We start from the raw sequence: 21,275 nt of genomic DNA on the forward strand, positions 1-21,275 counted from the left end.
TGGAGTTTTCTCCAAAACATTCACCCAAATCAAAACATTTCAATTACCAGCAGCAGCTACTATGCAAATCACCGGCGGCGTAGCCACCACACTCTTCCACCCGTCTTCATTGGGCAGTAGGTGCCATGACTTCCGGCACCTCCACACCTTTTCCTCCGACTCTAAACCCCTTCCCTTGCTCACCTTTACCTTTATTCAAGTAAGCAAGCAAACATTCAATTATTCTCTATTACGCTAAATTCATTCCATTACCTAACCTATCCTATCCTATATTGGACCGCATTTATTTGATCACTTCAGATTTCTCTATAATTAAATATTGTTTATCCAACTAATTTTTTATAACCAAAACCAAACTTCACTTGGGCTAGAAGATGAAATGTTAAGTATAAATACATGAAATTGAGGTATAAAAGCTAGAAAAATATCAATGGCTTGGTTCTGTTTGGTTAACCGAGGGTACAAAATAACCGATAACCGATTTTCGGTTAATTCTGTTCAATTTTGTTAGTTTTCACTTATTTTCTGTTAACTTAATCCACATACACTTAAAGATGAAAATTCACATGAAACAACTAGCAGGAATTGACCTAATGAATTATAGGGCTCGAGAGTCGAACCATCACGAACATGGAGCTGTATAGCCAAAGCAACATCCGGTTCAGGTTCTGGTCGTAATCTGGTACCGGTAGCACCGCTTGAGCTCGAGTCCCCGGTTGGTCAACTCCTGGAACAAATTCTGCAAACTCATCCTCATCTGCTCCCCGCAGCCATCGATCAACAGCTCGAAAACCTTCAAAATGAAAGAGATGCTCGAAAACAAGAGCCTGCTCCTTCATCTACCGATAGCCTTTATAAGTTAGTTTCTTTCTTTACTGTCATATAAATCGAAATCAGATAATATAATATGTAGCATTCACGAAATTTCAGGAGAATAGCCGAAGTGAAACGTAAAGATAGACAAAAGATACTGCAAGAAATAATTTATTGTTGGATAGTTCAAAGTTTTATTGACAAAGAAATTTCAATGATCCCAAAATTAACCGCCACATCAGATCCTACTGAACGGGTCGATTTCTGGCCAAACCAAGAAGCACTTGAGATGATACAGAATCGTATAAAAGCTGGAATCCGTGCACTCACCCGAAGCACTTGAGATGATACAGAATCATATAGCCCTGGTCCTCGGGGACCGCCTTGTGGATCCACTAGACTCGCTTGTCCAGATCAGCAAAGTCAAACTTGGAAAACTATACGCTGCTTCAATTATCTATGGATACTTTCTGAAACGCGTTGATGAAAGGTTTCAACTTGAGAGGTCCATGAACACGCTTCCGGAAGGTTTTAAGAAGGACCAGTCTAGTTTTTTGGAACCATCACCAGGCCCACAAAACCCGTTTTTGGATCCGGATTCGTTGATCCGGATCCAACCAGACTATGATGATGAGGGGTTAATGGGTTCATATGGTGATGGTAAATCGTATAGATTAAGATCATATGTTATGCATTTGGATGTTGAGACACTACAGAGATATGCAACAATAAGATCAAAGGAAGCGGTTTCTTTAATAGAAAAGCAAACTCAGGCTCTGTTTGGAAGACCTGATATTAAAATATCTGATGAAGATGGTTTGATAGGTGCAAACAGTGATGAAACGGTGTCTGTTTCATTTTCTGGATTGACAATGTTGGTTCTTGAGGCGGTTGCTTTCGGATCTTTTTTGTGGGATGCTGAAAATTATGTGGAATCTAAGTACCAGTTTCTGAAAAGCTGAGAATATTCATTTTGTTATAGCATGTAGTGATGTTTACTTGTTCAATTTGTTGTAACAAAAAGCACTCCAAACATTTTGATAGTCTAGAGTGTTTCCTTGTCCCATTCATTAGGCATGGTAGAATGACATCTAGATGCATACTTTTGATGTGTGAACCTAAAACACATGTTTGAGGTCATGATTCCCATTTGTTTTACCTATAAACGACTAAACGAGCCTGTATAAATATGCTATGCAGTACCCTATCAATGATATATTGAGGTACCATTGATTTATGATCCTTTTGGCTTTAGCAATCATATGTTTTAACCTGAATGTATGTTCCACCCATTTTGCAATTTTCCAATATAAATGGATTCTTTTTAGCTAAACAAAATGTATAACAAACGTCTTCCAACAATGTTGAACAGGTACCAACAGCATATTAACAAAACAAAACGTATTATCGGATTTACAAAACGATTCTCGGAAACAAACAAAAGAAAATAAGGGTTATTTCAAAGTTTCTAGCAAACCCGAAAACAAGTTTTGTTGGTTTTATTTATACGGCACGTGTTTGGGTCAAACCAGAAGAACTATGACCACAATGAGAATCACAATTGCCATAATCACCAAAAGAAAGCAAGTCTGCACAAAAGCAAAAATGCATAAGTGTGAAGAGAAAAGTAAAAACATGAGTCAAATATCTAAATTACCCAAATAATCACATGAGTTACGATTTTAATAGACGATATAAACCAAAATCATCTTAACCAGTTCTAACAAAACTTTACCATGGAAGAGTTTGACCTTTGAGCCTTCGATGCTTTTGCAAGATGAGATTTTGCCTGTGCAGTAGCAGCATGTGAACTCTCAATGTTGGACCCAATATCATCTGAAAAAAAATTACTAAAGTGTAAATAATGTAATGCACAACCATATTATAAGCATTTATAAGTAAAAACTAAAATTAAAGATAAACATACCAATCATAGTTCCTTGTTCGTGAACCAAAACAGCAAGATCTTTGAAAATTTCATTCACCTCACCGATTTGATTCTGAATTTCTTCAATTCCTTGATCTCTTTCTTCAATAATTGCTTCATTGAATGCAATCTCGTTCTCCAACAGCAAAACTTCCTGCCTGCAGAATACAGATCAAAAACAACTTTTTACTACTTAAGACTGCAACTTGTAACACATGAATCTCAAATAAGTTTAAAAAAGTTGCCTTTTAGAGTTCACAAGAAGAACTTGCTGTTCTTGACTTCCGTCTGAGCTTCCATCTGCTTCACTGGCTGGATCACTAAACACAAATAAACAAAATTAGCTAAAAATGGTCTGCTGAAAACTGAAATTGGGTTGCAAATTGCGATTAAACTACTATTAAACTTACCGTGATGGAAGAGAAGATTGAGGAACAAAAGGCGTATAAGCTGTTTCTCTTTCAGCCGAAAGGCGTTGCGCCTTCTGATATTCTTTTAAAACTGTATGGAAATCTTTTGCAAGTTTTGCATCTGTGATCTTTTTGCTGGCCTGAATAAAACAGAATCAAGAACAAGGATACTTTATGATCAACTGAAGGGTCTGTGTGTGTAGGGCTGTAAATGAACTGAACCAAACCAAGCAAGGCCTTTTTCATGTTCGTCTGTTAGGGGTGAGCACAAAACTAAATTAACCAAACCGAAACCAAATTAACCGAAAAAACCGAACCGAAGGCATTAACCGATGGTTATTTTTTGTTTTTTTTTTTTTTGAAAAACCAAATTTTCGGTTTCGGTTCGGTTACCCAATTTTAAAAAACCGAAAAAAGCAAACCGAACTGAAAATGAAGATTGGGACTAAACTTTTAGAGTTTTTTCATTAAGAAATTTGTTGAATTTTAAACTTTACTATTCTAGCAACTTTGTATTCGTATGGTCCCACGTAACACGTGTCTATTTTTGTTTTTTGAATTCAATATATATGCGATACTCTAATAAGTTCTTACAAGATAATCTACATTTTCATTTTTTGAACTTTTTTTGCAATGTCTACACAGAATTGAGAAAAAAACCCCGACTATAACCGAACCGAAAAACCGATCGGTTGGTATATTAAAATAACTGATGATTTCAGTTTCGGTTTTCACCTAATAATTGAACCGAACTGTGCTCAACCCTATTGTCCGTTAAGCTTTTATCGGTCAAACCAACTGTTCACGGACAACTAACAAAACAAAATTTCTTGTTTGTGTTTGTTCATTAAGGAAATGAACTTGCTCATGAACGGTTCATGAATACAAACGAACAAACACAAATGAACACAAACAGTGTTTTATTCGATTTGGTAAAGATTAAAAACTTCATTAAAAAGTGTTAAAAACCTTTAATGAGCAAACATAAACAAACAGACGTAAACGGACACGTTATCAAACATTTATGAACACAATTGAATGAACATCGCCTCTGTTCCTTATTCATGTATGTTCATTAATTAAACAGACCGAGATAAATGAAGTAATGTTCGGGGAGGAGTGACTTACACTAACACCAGCATTATGATCAGTTTCACTAGCTTGTTTAAGTTTATCAGAAGTATCCTTCACCAATTGCCCTATATGCAGTCTGGTTTTATGCCTACAGTTCTCATATATATATAAACAAGCATGCATTAATTAAATTCAATTTGTAACCCTAGATATTATTAAGTGAATCAAAACAAAGCGTATGTACGTACAGTTTCTCTCTAAGCTCGGGTGTGTCCTTAGGAGAACCTAGGGAATTGACTAGCCTCTGAAACGTAGCGACTGCCGTGTTGATCTGGAAGATTCCGGAAGCAACGGCTTGAGTCGGGTCCTGTTTTCGTAAGCCGTTTCCGCGTCTGGAATTGAGCGGACGACCAGCTTCAATGTCCTGAAAACTCATCACCAATAATAATATTGACTGATTGATAGCGATCGATCGAAGAAGAAGGTGGTGAAATTGGGAACGGAGAATGAATTCAATTGAATTGAATTGATCGGAAAATACGAAAATGGATGTGGACACATGGAAATCGGACACGTAGGTTGTATGTTTGAACTGCAAGTGGAGATGAATTTATTGTAACTTTGCATGGTGATATGCATCGAATTTTCTTTCCGTTAAATTTTAAGGATGTATAATAACCAAACAAACTTGGCATCAATATATTTATACTAGTCAGGTGGATGCAGTAGGCGACAACACTCTAGCTCAACTCGAACTTTATACCGACCTTGACTCATGTTCGTTTTAGATATTTATGTAACTTGAATACTTTTAATCCCATTTATATAAAACACGTAAGAAGGGAAAAAAATTAAAGTTGAGTAATATTTGGATAAACCTGAAGAGTCAAAGTTGTAAATATTACTTAAATTTTGAATTGAAACAAGTTAAAAAGATAAAGGGTTAGATATGTAATTATATGAAAACATGAGCTTGTAAGCATTTGTCCTTTAAGAAACTTGTACATTCATGCAGTAATGACTTGTACATTTAAACCGTCGATCTGTTTTGAAAAAAAATTATATTAAATATCAACAAAAATAAGCTCGTTTAAATAGGTATGTTCGGATTTTAGTTAACCGTATTTTTGTAAAACATATATGAAGAAAACCAAAAAGAATAAAGTTAGAGTAAAAAATGGGTAATCATAAAGGATTAAAGTTGTAACTAATTCTTAAATTTACAAAATATAAGTAAAGTTGAGGTATTATACTTGTAATTATTTTTATGGAAATTAAATGAATGTGGGTGACATGTGTAAAAGACAAACTTATCCCTCCTTGAACATTTTGAACATGTACTTTATGCATCATAACTTGTAAAACTCTTAAATTCTGGCGTCTTAATTTGCCCACCACTTACATATTATATATAGTATTGATAAGTGCCGAAAATGCTTGATTGTTAGGCCGTTCGTATTGGATCCTCAGTCCTCACGATCTAGTAGTAGAGGGTTTGGGTTCTTTAATAGAGATTCAAGTTCGATTTCCACTTATGTTATTTTTGGGTGGATATTGGCAATAGAGGATTTGAGTTAGGCCTTATATAAAGGTTGTCAGTTTGAACCCCAATCCCACCCAGATTTTCGTCAAACTGTGTGTTACACTAGGGAGTTCTGTTTTTGTGATGACATAACGACTGTCAATGGTAGCCGACGGTATGATTTACCAGGGGAACGCCCAAGCCAAACTCTGAAAGCCAACGTGGATCCGATTAACACAACATAGTCTGGCCAGAGTGGAACAACGAGGCTCTCAAAATTTGAAGAATAAGGTAGCCTAAATACAAGAAAGTCGTCATTCTAAAAAATAATAATAAAAAAAAAATTAACGATTAGAACGGGTTATCCGCTACAAACTTTCATTAAATCGGTTTTTAACAAGTATAAAATAATGATAATAATATTAAATTATTATATTAATAGGTTTTAATTCAATGGTATTTTTTAATTATTATGTTAAATCAAATTTTCACTTATTTATTACACTAGGTTAAGGACCTATGTATTACATGGGCGAAAAATGTAATAAGCTACAAATATTTAAAAATATTTATAGTATAATAGCTTTGGTAGAGTGACACTTACCATTGGTAGTATATATATATATATATATATATATATATATATATATATATATATATATATATATATATGTATTATAAAATAAAAATTAATGAATATAAATAAATAAATATTTTTAATAGCATAATTGAAACACCAATCTCTCCAATAACTAACATTCTTAACACCGGTACTTCTCTATGGTTCAAATAGTAATCCATTTTAATGCATTTATCAAATTTTCTAAAGACTCGGTTATAAAATGGGGGTTTGCCTCAACTAATGCAATATTTATCATTTATACTTTTTCATAGTTTGCACTTTTTGGTCTACTTTAACATAAAGCTCTTCATAAACTGAGCTAGAGCCGTCTCGAGCTCAAATTGAATATAAACCAAGCTTGTTCGTCTTGAGCACGAGTTCTGAACCGAGCTAAAATTGTGAGTTTAGCCTTGGCTCACCCTTAAAGAGAACCAACTCTACTTCACTCTTTTTGGAACAAATATTAAGAGTAAAATTCAATGTGAGGCTCTCAAATTCAATTATTTAATTTAACTTAACATGCAATAATTCCAATAGACATGCAAATAAGTTAAACCAAATTCATAACACAGGTCCAAATCAAGTTTAACCAAATACAAAATAAGTTTAGCTGCCCTAAATAAGTTTAAAGTTCAACAAACTATAAAATACGTTCAAAGACTTGACCCAAAATATAACGCCTTGTACTCCCTCCATATTTTTTGATGGAAATATAACGCCAGTGCCCGTTAGTTTTTTTCCTTTTTTTTTTTCTTTTTTTTCATTGGTATGAATATTAATTATCCATAACTGAAGATGAAAATAACAATGAAAAGATATTAGTTCAAAAGCCAAACGAAATATGAGAACGTAAATTTAGGAAGGATTATTTGCAGAAAACAAAGCACCCTGCATTAGGTATGAACGTTTTCGGTACGGGTACCGATTGGTACCGGTACCAATAGGTACCGAATTGGTACCGAATCGGTACCAAGTTTTGAGTTTTCGGTATCGGTACGGTAACGTACCAACAATTTCGGTACCGGTATCGGTACCAACAATTTCCGAATTTCGGGATCGGTACCGGGTACCATCCCAATCTCATCCCTACCCTGCATAAAAAAATAAAATCTAAGTCCTATGTTTAACATTCATTCTGATTCAAAAGACTAGATAGTGTTTGGTATAAATGAATGAGAGGTGGAATAAAATGATTTATTCCAAAGAAATAGAAAAAACCATGTTTGATTGTCATGTGATAATGGAATGAACCATTCCACAAGGAATGAAATTTCTCAGAAATATAGGATTTTTGTTCTTTAAGGTTTAGATGTTTTTTTTTCTTTCCTTTAAGGAATGGAATCAATAATAATAATAATATATTATTATTTATATTAGGATTATTATATTATATTATTATTACATTATCAAGGTTATATTATTATTATTAATTTTATTATATTATCATTATTTTTGTATATTATAATATAACAATTATTATATTAGACTTATTATCGTATAAACAATATTAGTATTATTATTGACGACTCAACGCTTCATAACAAGTAGGCATGGTTCAACATTTTCATAATTGTTTTTATTCTTTTAATGGTCTCGTTGAAACGCACAGGTCTTAAAAATGAGTTAATATGAATATTCATATTATTAATACTTATATTAATATTTATTATTATTATTATTATTACTACTAATGGTAATAATAATTATAATTAAAGGATGATCATTCCATTCCTATATGTTAACCAAACACAACAATGAATGGTAATGACTTATTTAATTCCTTTGTCTATTCCATTCGCACGTCCATTCCATTCGCTCATTCATTCCATTACGCCCTACCAAACAGACCCTAAGGGTATGTTTGATTGGAGGTAACAGAATGAAGAGGGAAAGGGATGTAAGAAGTAATGGAATGGTCAAATGAATGAAATGGATCATTTCATTCCTTTATCTTGTTTGATTAACCTATGTGAATGAAATGAATTATTACTTAATGTTGTTTGGTATAAAAAAAATTATAGGAATAAAATACAAATAATAAAAATATTCCTATCCCAAAATATTTTTTTTACAAAAAAAAAATCAATGGCGACTGTGGTGGGGTTAGCTCCGGCGACGAAAATGGTGGTGCCAGTGGTGACGGTGATGGTGGGGTGGCGATGGTAGCATTGGTTGTGATGGCGGCGATGGTGGTGGTGGTCAGGCATCGAAAGTGGTGGTGGCGGTGATGGTTAGGCGGCGTAGGTGACAATGTTAACGGTGACGATGGTGGCGGCGACGGTGAGGGTGGTTGCACTGGTGGTGGCAACAGTGGTGGTCGGGTGATGGTGATGACGATGGTCAGAGGGTTGTTTTTTTAATCTATATGTTTCTACTTTTTCCAAGTATGCATATACCTTGAACTAGTGTTAAATATAAATCCCATTCATTATCTTAAACTTTATAATTCATAAACAAAGACGTTGGTCGGTTAATTTTAAAAAAAAATTAAGTGTGTATTTTCGTAAATTGAACTCCTTTTTGAAAACAAAATTGTAAATAATGTATTTTCATATACGAAACACGACAATCAATAGTAAATTTTAAAAAATAAAAGTTAGAAGTTCTATAATTTCGTGTATAAGGGCCTCAAATTTCCCTTCGCTTTAGGCCCCCCAAAAGTGTTGGGCCGCCCCTGACCATTAGAACCATTACGTCCAGATTGAACTTTGAAGGGTCCTAACGTTGAGCTTCAGACCAATATTCCCATATTCATGATACTTGTACTATGAATTTCGAATCGATCATGACAATATTTAACTGCATAAACGTTAGTATTTAATGAAAGGTACTAGCATATAAGATGAAATATAGGGAATCACCTAATGAGCCATGACAATAGTTACTATGCATCAACACAAGACTCCACTGGTGATCGAATGGATCTTGTAGATAAAATAGTCGCTGACACAAAAAATAAAGAAAAAATGTAATGACATCTCGTACCACATTTTATTTGTTACCCAAAACATAACCACTATATATAATATACAATCTTGACAACCTAAAAAAAAGTTATCATTGCATTAACTAGTCGTATTCAATAACCTTTTTTAAGCAAAAAATACTTTCTAGAAAAATACCTTATCCATATGACAAGACTGATAGTTGTGTAACCCAAAATTGAAAGCCCATGCTCACCATCCTATCACTTTCACCATGGTTACAATACTCTTTAAAGTTATATAGGATTGTTGATAGCAACGACAAATTTTTAATAACAAAAACTGATAAGCGTCTATTGTTTGGTATTTTTTTAACACATATATTTATTAGCTTTACAAATATATATATTCTTTATGGATACAGAATTTTAAACATATTATTTTTTTAATGACCAACAAAAGAAAATTTATTAGGGATTTTTACATATTTTCCCTTCCTAAACATTTGAAATTACATATTTCCCCAGAATATAAGTTTTTAATGCACAATGCACAATACTTTTTAAGCATGGTTTAGGAAAATATGTAATTTTAAAGTTTAGGAAGAGGAAATATGTAAATGCCTCAATTTATTATAAAGAAACAATTGGGTTTAACAACACGCTAGCTACACCATCAAAATAATCACTCGATATTCAAACAAAACACGCCTATAACACCCATCCAAAACAGAACAGCTCCCAACCTTCATACATAGCAAATTACAAATTAAAAACACTTCACCTTTCCTCGTCAAGCTAATGGCGTTGATCACCCCAACTACACGGCATAAAAGGCCCGGCTTAGAATAAAAAAATATCGTGTTTCTCAACTTCTAAATGCACCAAATTATCATAAGACAAATCACATAAAACACTTTTGCATTCTTTTCTGAAAGCCGTAAATACCAATGCAATTTCAAAACATTCCAAGTAGAGAAAGCAAAAAATGTCGGTTCCTTACACCATTGAGTGATAACATAAAAGTCCAAATTGATTGAGCAAATTTTACTATTCTATTTTTTGGAACGACAAATTTCTTGTGTTTACGCTACCACACTCCTTAAATGGAGAGCCTCGTTGCCCTACTCTGGCCAGATTATGTTGTATTAACCGGACCCACACAGAGTTTGGCTTACACGTTCCCTAAAAAACCATACGCCGACTGACACTTAATAGCCGTTATGTCATCACAAAACTAAAACTCTCTGGCGTAATTGCCGTAACACATAGTGACCCGATATAATATTTAAACATATTACTTGTTATTTATATTTATTATACTAGCTTTTGAACCCATGTATTACACGGGCTTTGTCAAATAATAAAGATAAATAAGGTCAGTTATTTCAGTTGTGGTTCTCCAAATACTTATAAAATTAATTTAATGTAGACTTAAAGGAAAAAACAAATGGCGTTAACGAAAATACTAATATAGCATGATTTTGGAAGCGCCAGGTGTTGATATGCAAGAAAATTTAAATAATATACTAAAGTTGCGTAGTTGGTCAAACCTCATTTATAAAAATGACACTTAATTCAATAATAAATAAAATCCACACTATGTTATAACCCATTTGATAAAATGGTTTTGACCCATGAATAGCTAGAATGAGGAAGAAAAGATATTAGGAATTAGGATGAATGTGAGCTTGACACCTGAGCTTCAACATTTCTTTTATTAATGTAATAAGATAAGATTATAATATCATCAATGAATAGCTAGAATGAGTGAAAAAAGAGATTAGAAATTAGGATAAATATGAGCTTGACGGCTGAGCTTCAACATTTTCTTTTATTTGTGCAGTAAGATAAGATTATAATATTATCAACTAGATTTTATCCCCCGTATTACGGAGGTTGTTTTACATTATTCGTTTTTAATATTTATATATGTATATTTGGATTTTAATTTTTATTTATTGTAAAAAAATTAATTAATATACTTGAGGTTTGATGATGAAATGGTTTCACAAATAAATGATATGTTATAGTCCGGTTTAAAAGCTATCTGGGTTTGGTGATACCCATTACCCATTTATTTTTTTTATTATAAAATTGTTTCTTAATTATAAATAATATTTTTTTAAAAAAATAAAATAGGATATTAATTTTTACTATATCCCTGTTTTATAGGATTTTCATGTCAAATATTTTATGAGATTAATTTTTAATATAATGAGATGTTATAACCCGTTTAAGAGCTATATGGATTTGGTGAGACCGTTACCCGTGAATTCGAGTCAAATGCGTGACAAACCTTCATTTACAGATAAAACAATCTGATGGCTTGAGAAAATGGTTGTTTTACATTTTTCAATTTTTAATATTACCTTTTTGGATTTTAATTTTCTTTATTATAAGAAAGTTAATAATATACTTAGGGTTTCATGATGAAAGGTTTCATAAAAAATGATATGTTATAACCCGTTTAAAAACTATCTGGATTTGGTGACCCATGACCCGCTTATGTTTTTTACTATAAAATTGTTTATTAATTATAAATAATATTTTTTTCTTTTTAAATTGGATATCAAATTTTAGTATATCCCTATTTTATAGGATCTTCCTATCAAATAATTGGTAAGATTAATTTTTAATTTATTGAGATGTTATAACCCGTTTAAGAGCTATCTAGTTTTGGTAAGACCCATACTCATAAATTTGGGTTAAATCAATGAGAGACATCTATTTAAAAATCAAGCAATTTGGTGGCTTTTATAAAAAAAAAGAGCGACCACATCGCGACACGTAGGATTTTAGGGGTTTCATTTATATATATTATAGATTTCAGAAAAAAAAAAAGTGAGAGCACTACAATTCTCGTCCAATTAGATCCACCGTATGTCACGTCGCGTTGCAATAACACACGTCAGAACTTGCCTCCACGTCTTCTTCCTACGTACAAATACGTCAAAGCGTACCACGCATCACAACTCGTACACTAGGCAACAAAACTTATACCTTCCCTTTATATAAATTCTCCAACTCAATAATCAAATCACAATTCTTCAATCTTCACAACTCCGTCAACGCGTGAAACCCGTTCCAAAACCCCTCATCCTTAATTTCCGGCCACCGTTTCCGTCCGTCGAACTCGTTCGTCCGTCTTATTTTTGATCTTCTAATCAAGCAATCACTATGTCGGTAAGTATCAATCTGTTAAAATGCTTATTTATCTGTTCTTCTTTGTTATTATCGCTGACTTATTAGAGCTTGGCTTATTATATTATTTTGAAACAGTGTAGATCTGGTTAGTTAATTTGATTATGTTTAGTATTTGAAACCCTATAAATTAGTCAAATACAAGTCAAAGACTGTTTTTAAACCAGATTCGTTTTGAGTCCATATAACGAATTGAATCTTATGTAGAGTATTCAAAATCATGGTTGATTTAATTATCATCAGGATCTGATTTAGATGTTTATTGTTAGGCGTATTACAAGTTGCTGTTGAATAACTTTAATTAACATAAGTTTGATGTATAAAATTTGATCATATAGATTCAAGTTTTGGAAATGGAATCTGTTAAATAAGACAGGCTCGGGCTCGGCTCGTGAGTCGCTTTTCTAGCTCAAGTCTGGCTCGTTTGTTATTTTTTAATTAGTTATTTTACATTTTAATTGTTTTTGTATATTTTGAGAATAAAGTAAATGAACCTAAGCTTAGCTCGAGCTCGGTTGTGCAGCGCGGAATTAATACATGGAATTATCATTGCAGATTAAAACTGTTAAAGTAAGCAATCTTTCACTAGGTGCTTCTGAACGAGATGTAAGGGAGTTCTTTTCGTTTTCTGGAGATATTGTTTATGTTGAGACACAAAGGTTGGTATATAAAAATAGCCTTTATCTTTCTGTCTTTTGTTTAATAATAAAGTTAAGACCATTGTAATTCTCTTGTTGCAGTCACAATGAACGTTCCCAAATCGCGTATGTCACGTTTACAGATAGTCAAGGAGCCGAGACTGCTGTTCTTCTCTCGGTAGTTTGCTTTTTTCCTTTAGATCTAGTCAACAGTTGATCTTCACTCATGTTTCACATATTTATATTGTGGTATATATTTTCTTCTTTAGGGTGCAACAATAGTTGATACGACTGTGACTGTAACTCTAGACCCTGAATACCAGCTTCCACCAGCTGCAACAGCCGCATCTCATGTAAGCTCACTTTCTACAAACCTTTTTTTATGTTATTTAAAGTCAATGATAATAGTAATATTTTTGTAGCCAGTTGGAAGCAACGCGCCAGCTGGAAACGACTCTGCCTTACGTAAGGCAGAGGACGTTGTAACCAGCATGTTTGCAAAGGGTTTCGTGTTAGGTAAAGACGCGATCGGAAAAGCAAAAAATTTTGATGAGAAACACCGTTTAACTTCCACAGCATCTGCTAAAGTCGCTTCCTTTGACAAGAAAATCGGGTTCACCGAAAAAGTCAACGTGGGTACGTCAATCGTGAGTGATAAAGTCAAAGAAGTTGACCAGAAACTTCAAGTTTCTGAAAAGGCCAAGTCGGCTCTAACTGCTGCTGAGAATACAGTTGCCAATGCGGGGTCTGCTATTATGAAAAACCGTTATGTGTTCACGAGTGCTTCGTGGGTGACAGGTGCGTTTAACAAAGTGGCAAAAGCAGCTGGGGAAGTTGGTCAACAGACTAAAGAGAAGGTCGAAAAGGCTGAAGATGAAAAGAGAAGGAAAATGGTTGATGATTATGCAGAGGTTCATTTGACCGAGTCCCCAACTGCTCCTGAAGAGCAGCATCACTCTTCCAAGCCTGCACCCGTGACAGGTTTGGTTCTGTAGGGCTGGTTATGGTTTGGTTTACATATTTTTATTTGGGGAATTGGATTTGGTACGCCCGTGATTAAGTGGTGATTATAGAACTTTATATTTGTTAGACTGTTGCAGTTGCAAGACAGGATTATCTTTCTGTTTACATTGTCATGAATTTGGCCTATGTGAAACTATTTGTTCCATATTTTTTATTGGTTTATTAGTTGGTGTTTATGGAACATGATCTTCATGTTATTAGTTCATGATTCATGTGGTTCATGGGCTAACTGAGGTGAACCAAACATATTCATGTGGTTTTCTTAATTTGGACTAGCATTTTATGCAATTAAGACGTGGCTAATTAGTTTATTAGCTAAATCTTATGTTACAACTTTAGGTGCTTTAAAACAAGTATCACATTTTTTATTAAAAAACATTTCATGTTACTTTTTTAAACTTTTGACGTTTGTTAGTGAACATTGCAAATGCTAAAACCAATGATTTATCCATAGATATTTTATTCAAGCTAGTTTGATTTGTCGTCTTAGTTGGACTATTGAGTTTGTCACGAGGGTTAGGCTTTGGCAATCCTTTTTCGTGAAAAAAGGTTTGATAATGTATATGTACCAAACCAACCCACTATTACGAAAAAGGTTTGATAATGTATAGCAAATTGAACGAGGTGGATCTTGAAATATCTTTTATCTACTAGTAACTAGACAAACAGATGTCAAATAATTTTCAATTTAAATTCAAATGGCGGACTTAAAATATGTCATCTTCGTTCAAAAATAAAAAAGTCATCTTTTTTGTATTTTATGGATATTCTTAATCACATTTTGTACTCGCTTTTCTCCTACTCGTGTATTTATGTGTAAATAGATTCTGTATTCATTTCAAATTTTCAATGGACACCTTCATAACAACATATACAGGAAGACTTTATTGCTGTTCAAAAGAAAAATAAAAAAGAAAGAAAATATTCAAATAAGAGAATTTTTTTTAAAGAACAGTGACGCTCTTGTATTTAGGTCACCGCACTCTGCAAATTCGAAGAGCCTTGATGCCTCATTTTGGCCAGACTATGTTGTCTTAACCGGACTCAAGCTAGTTTTAGAGTTTGGCTTGGGCGTTCCCCCGAGAAACCATACCGCCGACTGTCACTTGGCAGTCGTGCCATAACAAGAGAAGAACTCTCTGGTGTAACACACGGTGAGATGAAAACCCGGGTGGGCTCAGAATTCGAACTGACAACCTTTGATGCATATATAATAAGTTCAAAAAAAAAAAAAAAGAAATAAGTAGAAGGAACTTTGAACAAGTAAGATGATATCGTAATAAAATTTGCGCAAATCTCTAGTAATTCTTAAAAAATAGAAGTCAATCAAGCAACTTACCAAAAATATTGTAAATTGCAATGTATCTTTAATAATTTTAATGCCCGTGTCTTTCGCAAGGACTTAGTAAACTTTTTACAGACCATTGAATGTGAATTGACGAGAAATATTGGGGTAATTTCAGTTTTGGATTCCCGTAACTGAACAGTTACTCTTATCATGGTGTAGATGTAATATTTCTATCTTCTCGCTAGCTTTGTTAATAAAAAAGTTTCATTACCTTTAAAACAAAAAGAAGCAAAATGAAAGCGTCCTCTTCCTCTTGCATTCAATTGATTGTGGTTTAATAGTTTTGATAGATTCAAGTTTGATTCGTTAGAAGTTTGAATCTGAATAAACCCAACTCTAAATTATAAAATTATATCTTATTTAGTAAACAAATTCAAACCCATTTTGATTAGATTTGTAGCAAGGCAATTAATTATATAAATATAAACTTTTTATATAATAGAATATACAATTACATAATATATATAATGTAATATAATATATAGAGGACCTCTCTTACGTAAAACCACTCTATATGAGCTGTGGATTCTTGAAAACAAGACTTGATACTACATAATAGTAGATGATAATTATACGTCATTTTGTCTCAAGGAGATGATATTTGATAAAAGCTCTTGTCTTGAGAAGACCGGTGTAAGAAAAATCCATAATCATACATATGAATAATCTACTATGCTGTTAAAACAATAACTCTTTCCATAAATAATATTTATTCTTATAATTTCTTACTAATAAAATAATTTAAAATTATATAAATTACATTTAACTTAATTACATTCAACACATTCTATTATACTATAATACTATATTATTAATAACTAGATTTTATCCCTCGTATTACGAGGGTTGTTTTACATTTTCGTTTTCAAAATTTATATATGTTTATTTGGATTTTAATTTTATTTATTGTAAGAAAGTTAATAATTAATATACTTGAGGTTTGATGATAAAATAGTTTCACAAATAGATGATACGCTATAATCCGGTTTAAAAGTTATCTGGGTTTGGTGATACTCATTACCCGTTTATTTTCTTTATTATAAAATTATTTCTTAATTATAAATAATATCTATTTTTTAATAAAATAGGATATTAATTTTTAGTATATCCCTGTTTTATAGGATTTTCATATCAAATATTTTATGAGATTAATTTTTAATATAATGAGATGTTATAACCCGTTTAAGAGCTAACTGGGTTTGGTGAGACCTTTACCCGTGAATTCGGATCAACTGCATGAGAAGCCTTCATTTACAAATAAAGTAATCTGATGGCTTGAGAGAATAGTTATTTTATATTTTTCATTTTTTAATATTTATTTTTGGGATTTTAATTTTTTTTATTGTAAGAAAGTTAATAATATACTTAGGGTTTGATGATGAAAGAGTTTCATAAATAAATGTTATGTTATAACCCGTTTAAAAGCTATCTGAATTTGGTGACCCATGACCCGCTTGTGTTTTTTACTATAAAATCGATTATTAATTATAAATAATATATATTTTTTTAAATTGAATATTAAATTTTAGTATATCCCTATTTTATAGGATTTTCACATCAAATAATTGGTAAGATTAATTTTTAATTTAATGAGATGTTATAACCCGTTTAAGAGCTATCTGGTTTTGGTAAGACCCATACCCATGAATTTGGGTTAAATCAATGAGAGGCCTCCATTTAAAAATTAAGCAATCTGGTGGCTTCTATAAAAAGTCCCTCATCGCGACACATAGGATTTTAGGTTTTGGTTTATATATATTTTAGATACATGTGTTCCTTAATGAGTTTGAGTTTTTCTTTTTCAAAGTTTCATTATATTATTTGTTATATTTTATTTCATTATGGTTTTTTGTTCGGTTTTAGTTTTTTCTAAATTTGTTTTGTTTCGGCTCGATTTTTTTTAGTTTTGTTTTAGATGGGCTTAACTTTATTCAGTTTTTCGTTTTGGTTTTTTATTCGGTTTCAGATTTACCGGTTATAGTTTTTCAGTTTCATTTCGATTTTTATTTAGTTTTATTGGTATTTGTTTTTTTAGGATTTCGATTTTGATTTTGTTTTAGTTTTTTTTCAATTTAGTTTCGTTTCAATTTGTATTTAGTTTGTTTGATGTTTTGTTTTAGTGTCTATTGAAAAATGAAAAAGAATATGGAGGGCTCGCAAATAAAACTCACATGAGTTTCAACTTTCAAGTGTGTTGTAGTAATTGTAGCTTTATATTTTTTTGGATCTTCATAATTAGTAATAATGAACTCGCATTTGATATAAAGGATTTCAAAAGCTAAGAGCGTTGTATGTGTTACTCTTCATTTTTCTTCTTAGTCTTCAAGTGTGCTATTTCAATTTTCATTTATGAAAATGGGTCATTTAAGAAATGTTTTGATTTGCTTTGGCTCGGATCAAAATGGGTAATTTTAAAATGGTATTAGTTTAGTTCCGGTCAACGAGTCAATATAAAAAGGTATCGATTTCGTTCGGCGGGTCTTTTTAAAATCATATTGATTTGGTTCCGGTCATAACAGGTCAATTTTAGAAGATATCAATTTGGTTTGGGTTAAAATTGGTCATTCTCAAAATTAGGGGTGTTCATGGTTCGGTTCGAAACCGCGAAACCGCCCAAACTGGCCATCGGTTTGGTTTCGCGATTGGATTTTTTCTTTACTCTCGGTCGGTTGGTTTGAAAATTTCCAAACCGTAGTGAACAGTTTGGTTTACGGTTTGAACCGAAAACTAACCGTGTAAAACCGGACCGGACCGTATGATTTATTTATATGTATTTTTTAAATATTTCATACTATATATGTTTATATAAATTTATAACTAGACATATATAGTATTTTGTTATATATATATGTGTGTGTGTGTGTGTGTGTGTGTGTGTATATACACTACTAAATATTAACAAATATTGATAGTAAACAAAAAAAGCGAGCTAAGCCCAAATCGGAAATGCAAGAAACATTAATTAGCCTTTTATTTTCTTAAATGAGATCTTAGAAAGGTAAAAATAACTTGTTTGTTAAAATATATAAATTATTGTGAGTTGTATAATATTTACATATCATGAATTATTTTGGACATATTGTATAAAGACCGAGCAAGATCAAACCGCGAAACAAAACCGAAACCAAACGGTTTGGTTTGGTTTAAGAGTTCAACGGTTCGGTTTTGGTTTATGATGTTCGGGTATTTTGTATATATATTATTGTGTTAATTATGTAGTTTTGTTTAGTATATTGTTAGAACTTTGGTACTTCATACGTGCTTTTGTATTTCAGGTCAATGATCGTTAAAGATGCTAAATTGAAGACTTGTACGAGCATGGAATGATATCTTGGGAAGACTGAAGCATAAATTGAAGTCTTAGGAAGTGTTAGAAGGATTCAGGAAGAGTTTGGATGAGAAACCTAAAGCCGCCGCTAAAACTGAACAAGATGGGTTCACAAAAAGCTACCAGGAAGTAAAACGAGCATATCCTGGGCTAGAAAATGAGTTACAGAACCCATAATATATGAATTTTGGGTTTCTCGACAAGAGGAATCTAAATATGAAGTTGTCTTTGACCATCGCGTCCAGGGTGAGAAACCTACGCGATGGTCCCCACCGACGGGAAAGTTAGGGTTTGATGTTATATCTTGTTTTGACGACCTTAGATGCCCCCATTCGGTTTCAGGTAGTTTCTAGAGCAGCAAGAGGAGAAAACCTACATTCCTATTCGTCTCAAGGCCACATATATGATCCAAATCATCCGAATCGAAGACCGAGAGATGCCGAGACGCGGCTAGACCCTTCGAGTCATACCCGGGATGTATAGTTTGTTATCTTTCAGTTTATTTCTCATGTACTAGAACAACTAATTGTAATTGTTTTGATGTTAATCTATGAGTATTGATGTTTAGTATGTTCGCACAATCAGTCGGTTTAGGTTTATTTCGATCAGAACTATTAGTTTGTCGATTGCTATAATAATTGCTCATAGGATTGTTTGACCTGTTAATTGCAATAAAGCATACGTTTGCCCTTAGTTGAGTCACACTGACAAGGACCGTTTGATAACCAGTGCCGTGTGTTAGCGAGCGTGGATGCCTAAGGCTTAACCGGTTAGTCAGTCTGTAGTTGACACAAGATAGTTAATCTGTTAAGTTGCATGAGATTGCTGTTTGATTGCTTACTTGGATTCCCGGGTGTGATTTGCTTTATTTGATTGACTGAATCTTGAGTACTTGTTCGTTTCTTATACAACTAAATTGTTTGCTAGTGTGATCAGCACTTTGATAGAATTCACTTCATAATGTTAGGAATCGATTTCACCGCACACTGACCACATACTCCTCGTGGTTCGACACCCTACTTACCCTAACTAGCTTAAGGTGATTAGGACATTGATTTACTTGTTTTTGACTAGATAGCGACAGTCTAGCATCAAAATGGCGCCGTTGCCGGGGAGTTAGCGCGCTTAGTATTTTTGTGATTAATTGATTTCTTAGTTAATTTAGTTTAATTTAGTTGTTATTTTTATTTTTAGTTTGGTTTTATTTTCCCATTTTACGCGGGGTGTATTGTTTGTGTAGGTAACAGGTTTATGCACACCCGCTATTCAGGAAGAGGTTCTCCACTGATTTACGAGCCAGAAATTGAACGTGTAGCTCGGCAGAACCAAGCTCAGATCAAACAGCCAGATATGGAAGGTCAGAACCAGAACCATAATCAAAACCAAAACTCACCACCTGAGATCAATGTTTTCCAACCCGAACAAAATCCACCAAATAATCAAAACCCACCTAATACCCAAAATCCACCAAACAATGACCAAATGCCACCTATCAATACAAACCAACAACCATAAAATTCAGCCCGACAATCCAGAAACCGAAACCGAAACTATGACAGACCCGAACCATCAACCCCGAACAATACCCCTCGCCACCGAAAACCGATTATTCAAGATTGTGATCACGTTAGTATTCATACTGAAGATGAAAAAGAGGGAGATGAGGAAGAACAAGAACCGATGAATGATGGTAGTAATGGGGCTGATTGGAGGATTAGAAGGAATGACGGGTTTGGGCCGAAAAATTCAGATGAGGGCATACGGATTGAGGAGGTTGAAAAGGTAGAAGAATCGGTTAGAGTGAGAGGTAACGGGTGGAGAAACAGAAACGCAGACAGAGGTGGTATTGGAAGATATCGTGAGGAACGAAGACAGCCGATTCAGGTTAACTGGGGAGGTTTTGAGGAGCCAAGGGTCAGACGAAGGAATTATGGGCTACCGGATCAGGGTGTTAATAGTCGGTTCAGACCGGCTATTTCAGATGGTGCCTCACCGATTGTCCCACAGGCTTATGTACAGGGACAACAGACATTCAAATCCCGTCCGTCTTACATTAACATAGTTTCTCATTTCCATAGACTGGGATCTGAAGACTCGTATTTACACTTGTCAGATTTTTCAGCTATTTGCGGGTCTATCGGTGACGGTACATACGATCAGGATGAGGTTCGGTTGCGGTTGTTCCAGTTTTCATTAAAAGACAAAGCGAAACACTGGTTTAACTCGCTACCCGATGCACAATATTGAGAACTGGGGTGAGATGCAGCAGGTTTTCCTTAATGAGTATTATTCGTAGTCGAAGACAAACGAAGCCCGGATCGAGATTCGTCACTTTTCACAGTTACCGGGTGAATTATTTCATGAGACATTTACTCGTTTTAAGGAAATGATTAGAAAGTGTCCGCACCATCAGATAGAGTTGTTGGAGTTAGTTAAGAGTTTG

The 21,275-nt window shown here is 33.5% G+C and overlaps 3 protein-coding genes across 5 annotated transcripts; 2 read left to right on the forward strand and 1 right to left on the reverse strand.

Annotated features, from left to right (window-relative positions):
- The first annotated feature begins 430 nt into the window (after positions 1–430).
- Positions 431–1,797, forward strand: LOC143539401 (UV-B-induced protein At3g17800, chloroplastic-like). Its single transcript, XM_077032734.1, has 4 exons — positions 431–487; positions 605–858; positions 931–1,093; positions 1,125–1,797. The coding sequence occupies exons 1-4, from the start codon at positions 431–433 to the stop codon at positions 1,773–1,775; spliced, it is 1,125 nt and encodes a 374-aa protein (XP_076888849.1). The 3' UTR covers positions 1,776–1,797.
- A 405-nt stretch (positions 1,798–2,202) lies between these two features.
- Positions 2,203–4,660, reverse strand: LOC143539382 (syntaxin-22-like). 3 transcript variants are annotated; one of them, XM_077032717.1, is made up of 6 exons: positions 4,473–4,660; positions 4,279–4,372; positions 3,151–3,290; positions 2,741–3,060; positions 2,565–2,649; positions 2,203–2,402 (listed from the first exon to the last, which is right to left on the reverse strand). In XM_077032717.1, exons 1-4 carry the CDS (start codon positions 4,658–4,660, stop codon positions 2,973–2,975), a joined length of 510 nt encoding a protein of 169 aa, XP_076888832.1. In that variant the 3' UTR covers positions 2,203–2,402; positions 2,565–2,649; positions 2,741–2,972. The 3 variants fall into 3 exon arrangements, with proteins under 3 accessions (XP_076888832.1, XP_076888830.1, XP_076888831.1); XM_077032715.1 differs by having other exon boundaries at positions 2,549–2,649; XM_077032716.1 differs by having other exon boundaries at positions 2,549–2,663.
- Positions 4,661–13,003: 8,343 nt separating this feature from the next.
- On the forward strand, positions 13,004–14,354 carry LOC143539384 (binding partner of ACD11 1-like). The gene is made up of 4 exons (XM_077032718.1): positions 13,004–13,154; positions 13,236–13,311; positions 13,403–13,486; positions 13,556–14,354. The coding sequence occupies exons 1-4, from the start codon at positions 13,033–13,035 to the stop codon at positions 14,126–14,128; spliced, it is 855 nt and encodes a 284-aa protein (XP_076888833.1). The 5' UTR covers positions 13,004–13,032; the 3' UTR covers positions 14,129–14,354.
- The last annotated feature ends 6,921 nt before the right edge of the window (positions 14,355–21,275 follow it).

This window comes from Bidens hawaiensis, unplaced genomic scaffold (genome assembly GCF_021521415.1).
Source record: "Bidens hawaiensis isolate Kalapana, Puna unplaced genomic scaffold, B.hawaiensis_p1.1 tig00011868_1, whole genome shotgun sequence".
Classification (NCBI taxonomy): Eukaryota; Viridiplantae; Streptophyta; class Magnoliopsida; order Asterales; family Asteraceae; genus Bidens; species Bidens hawaiensis.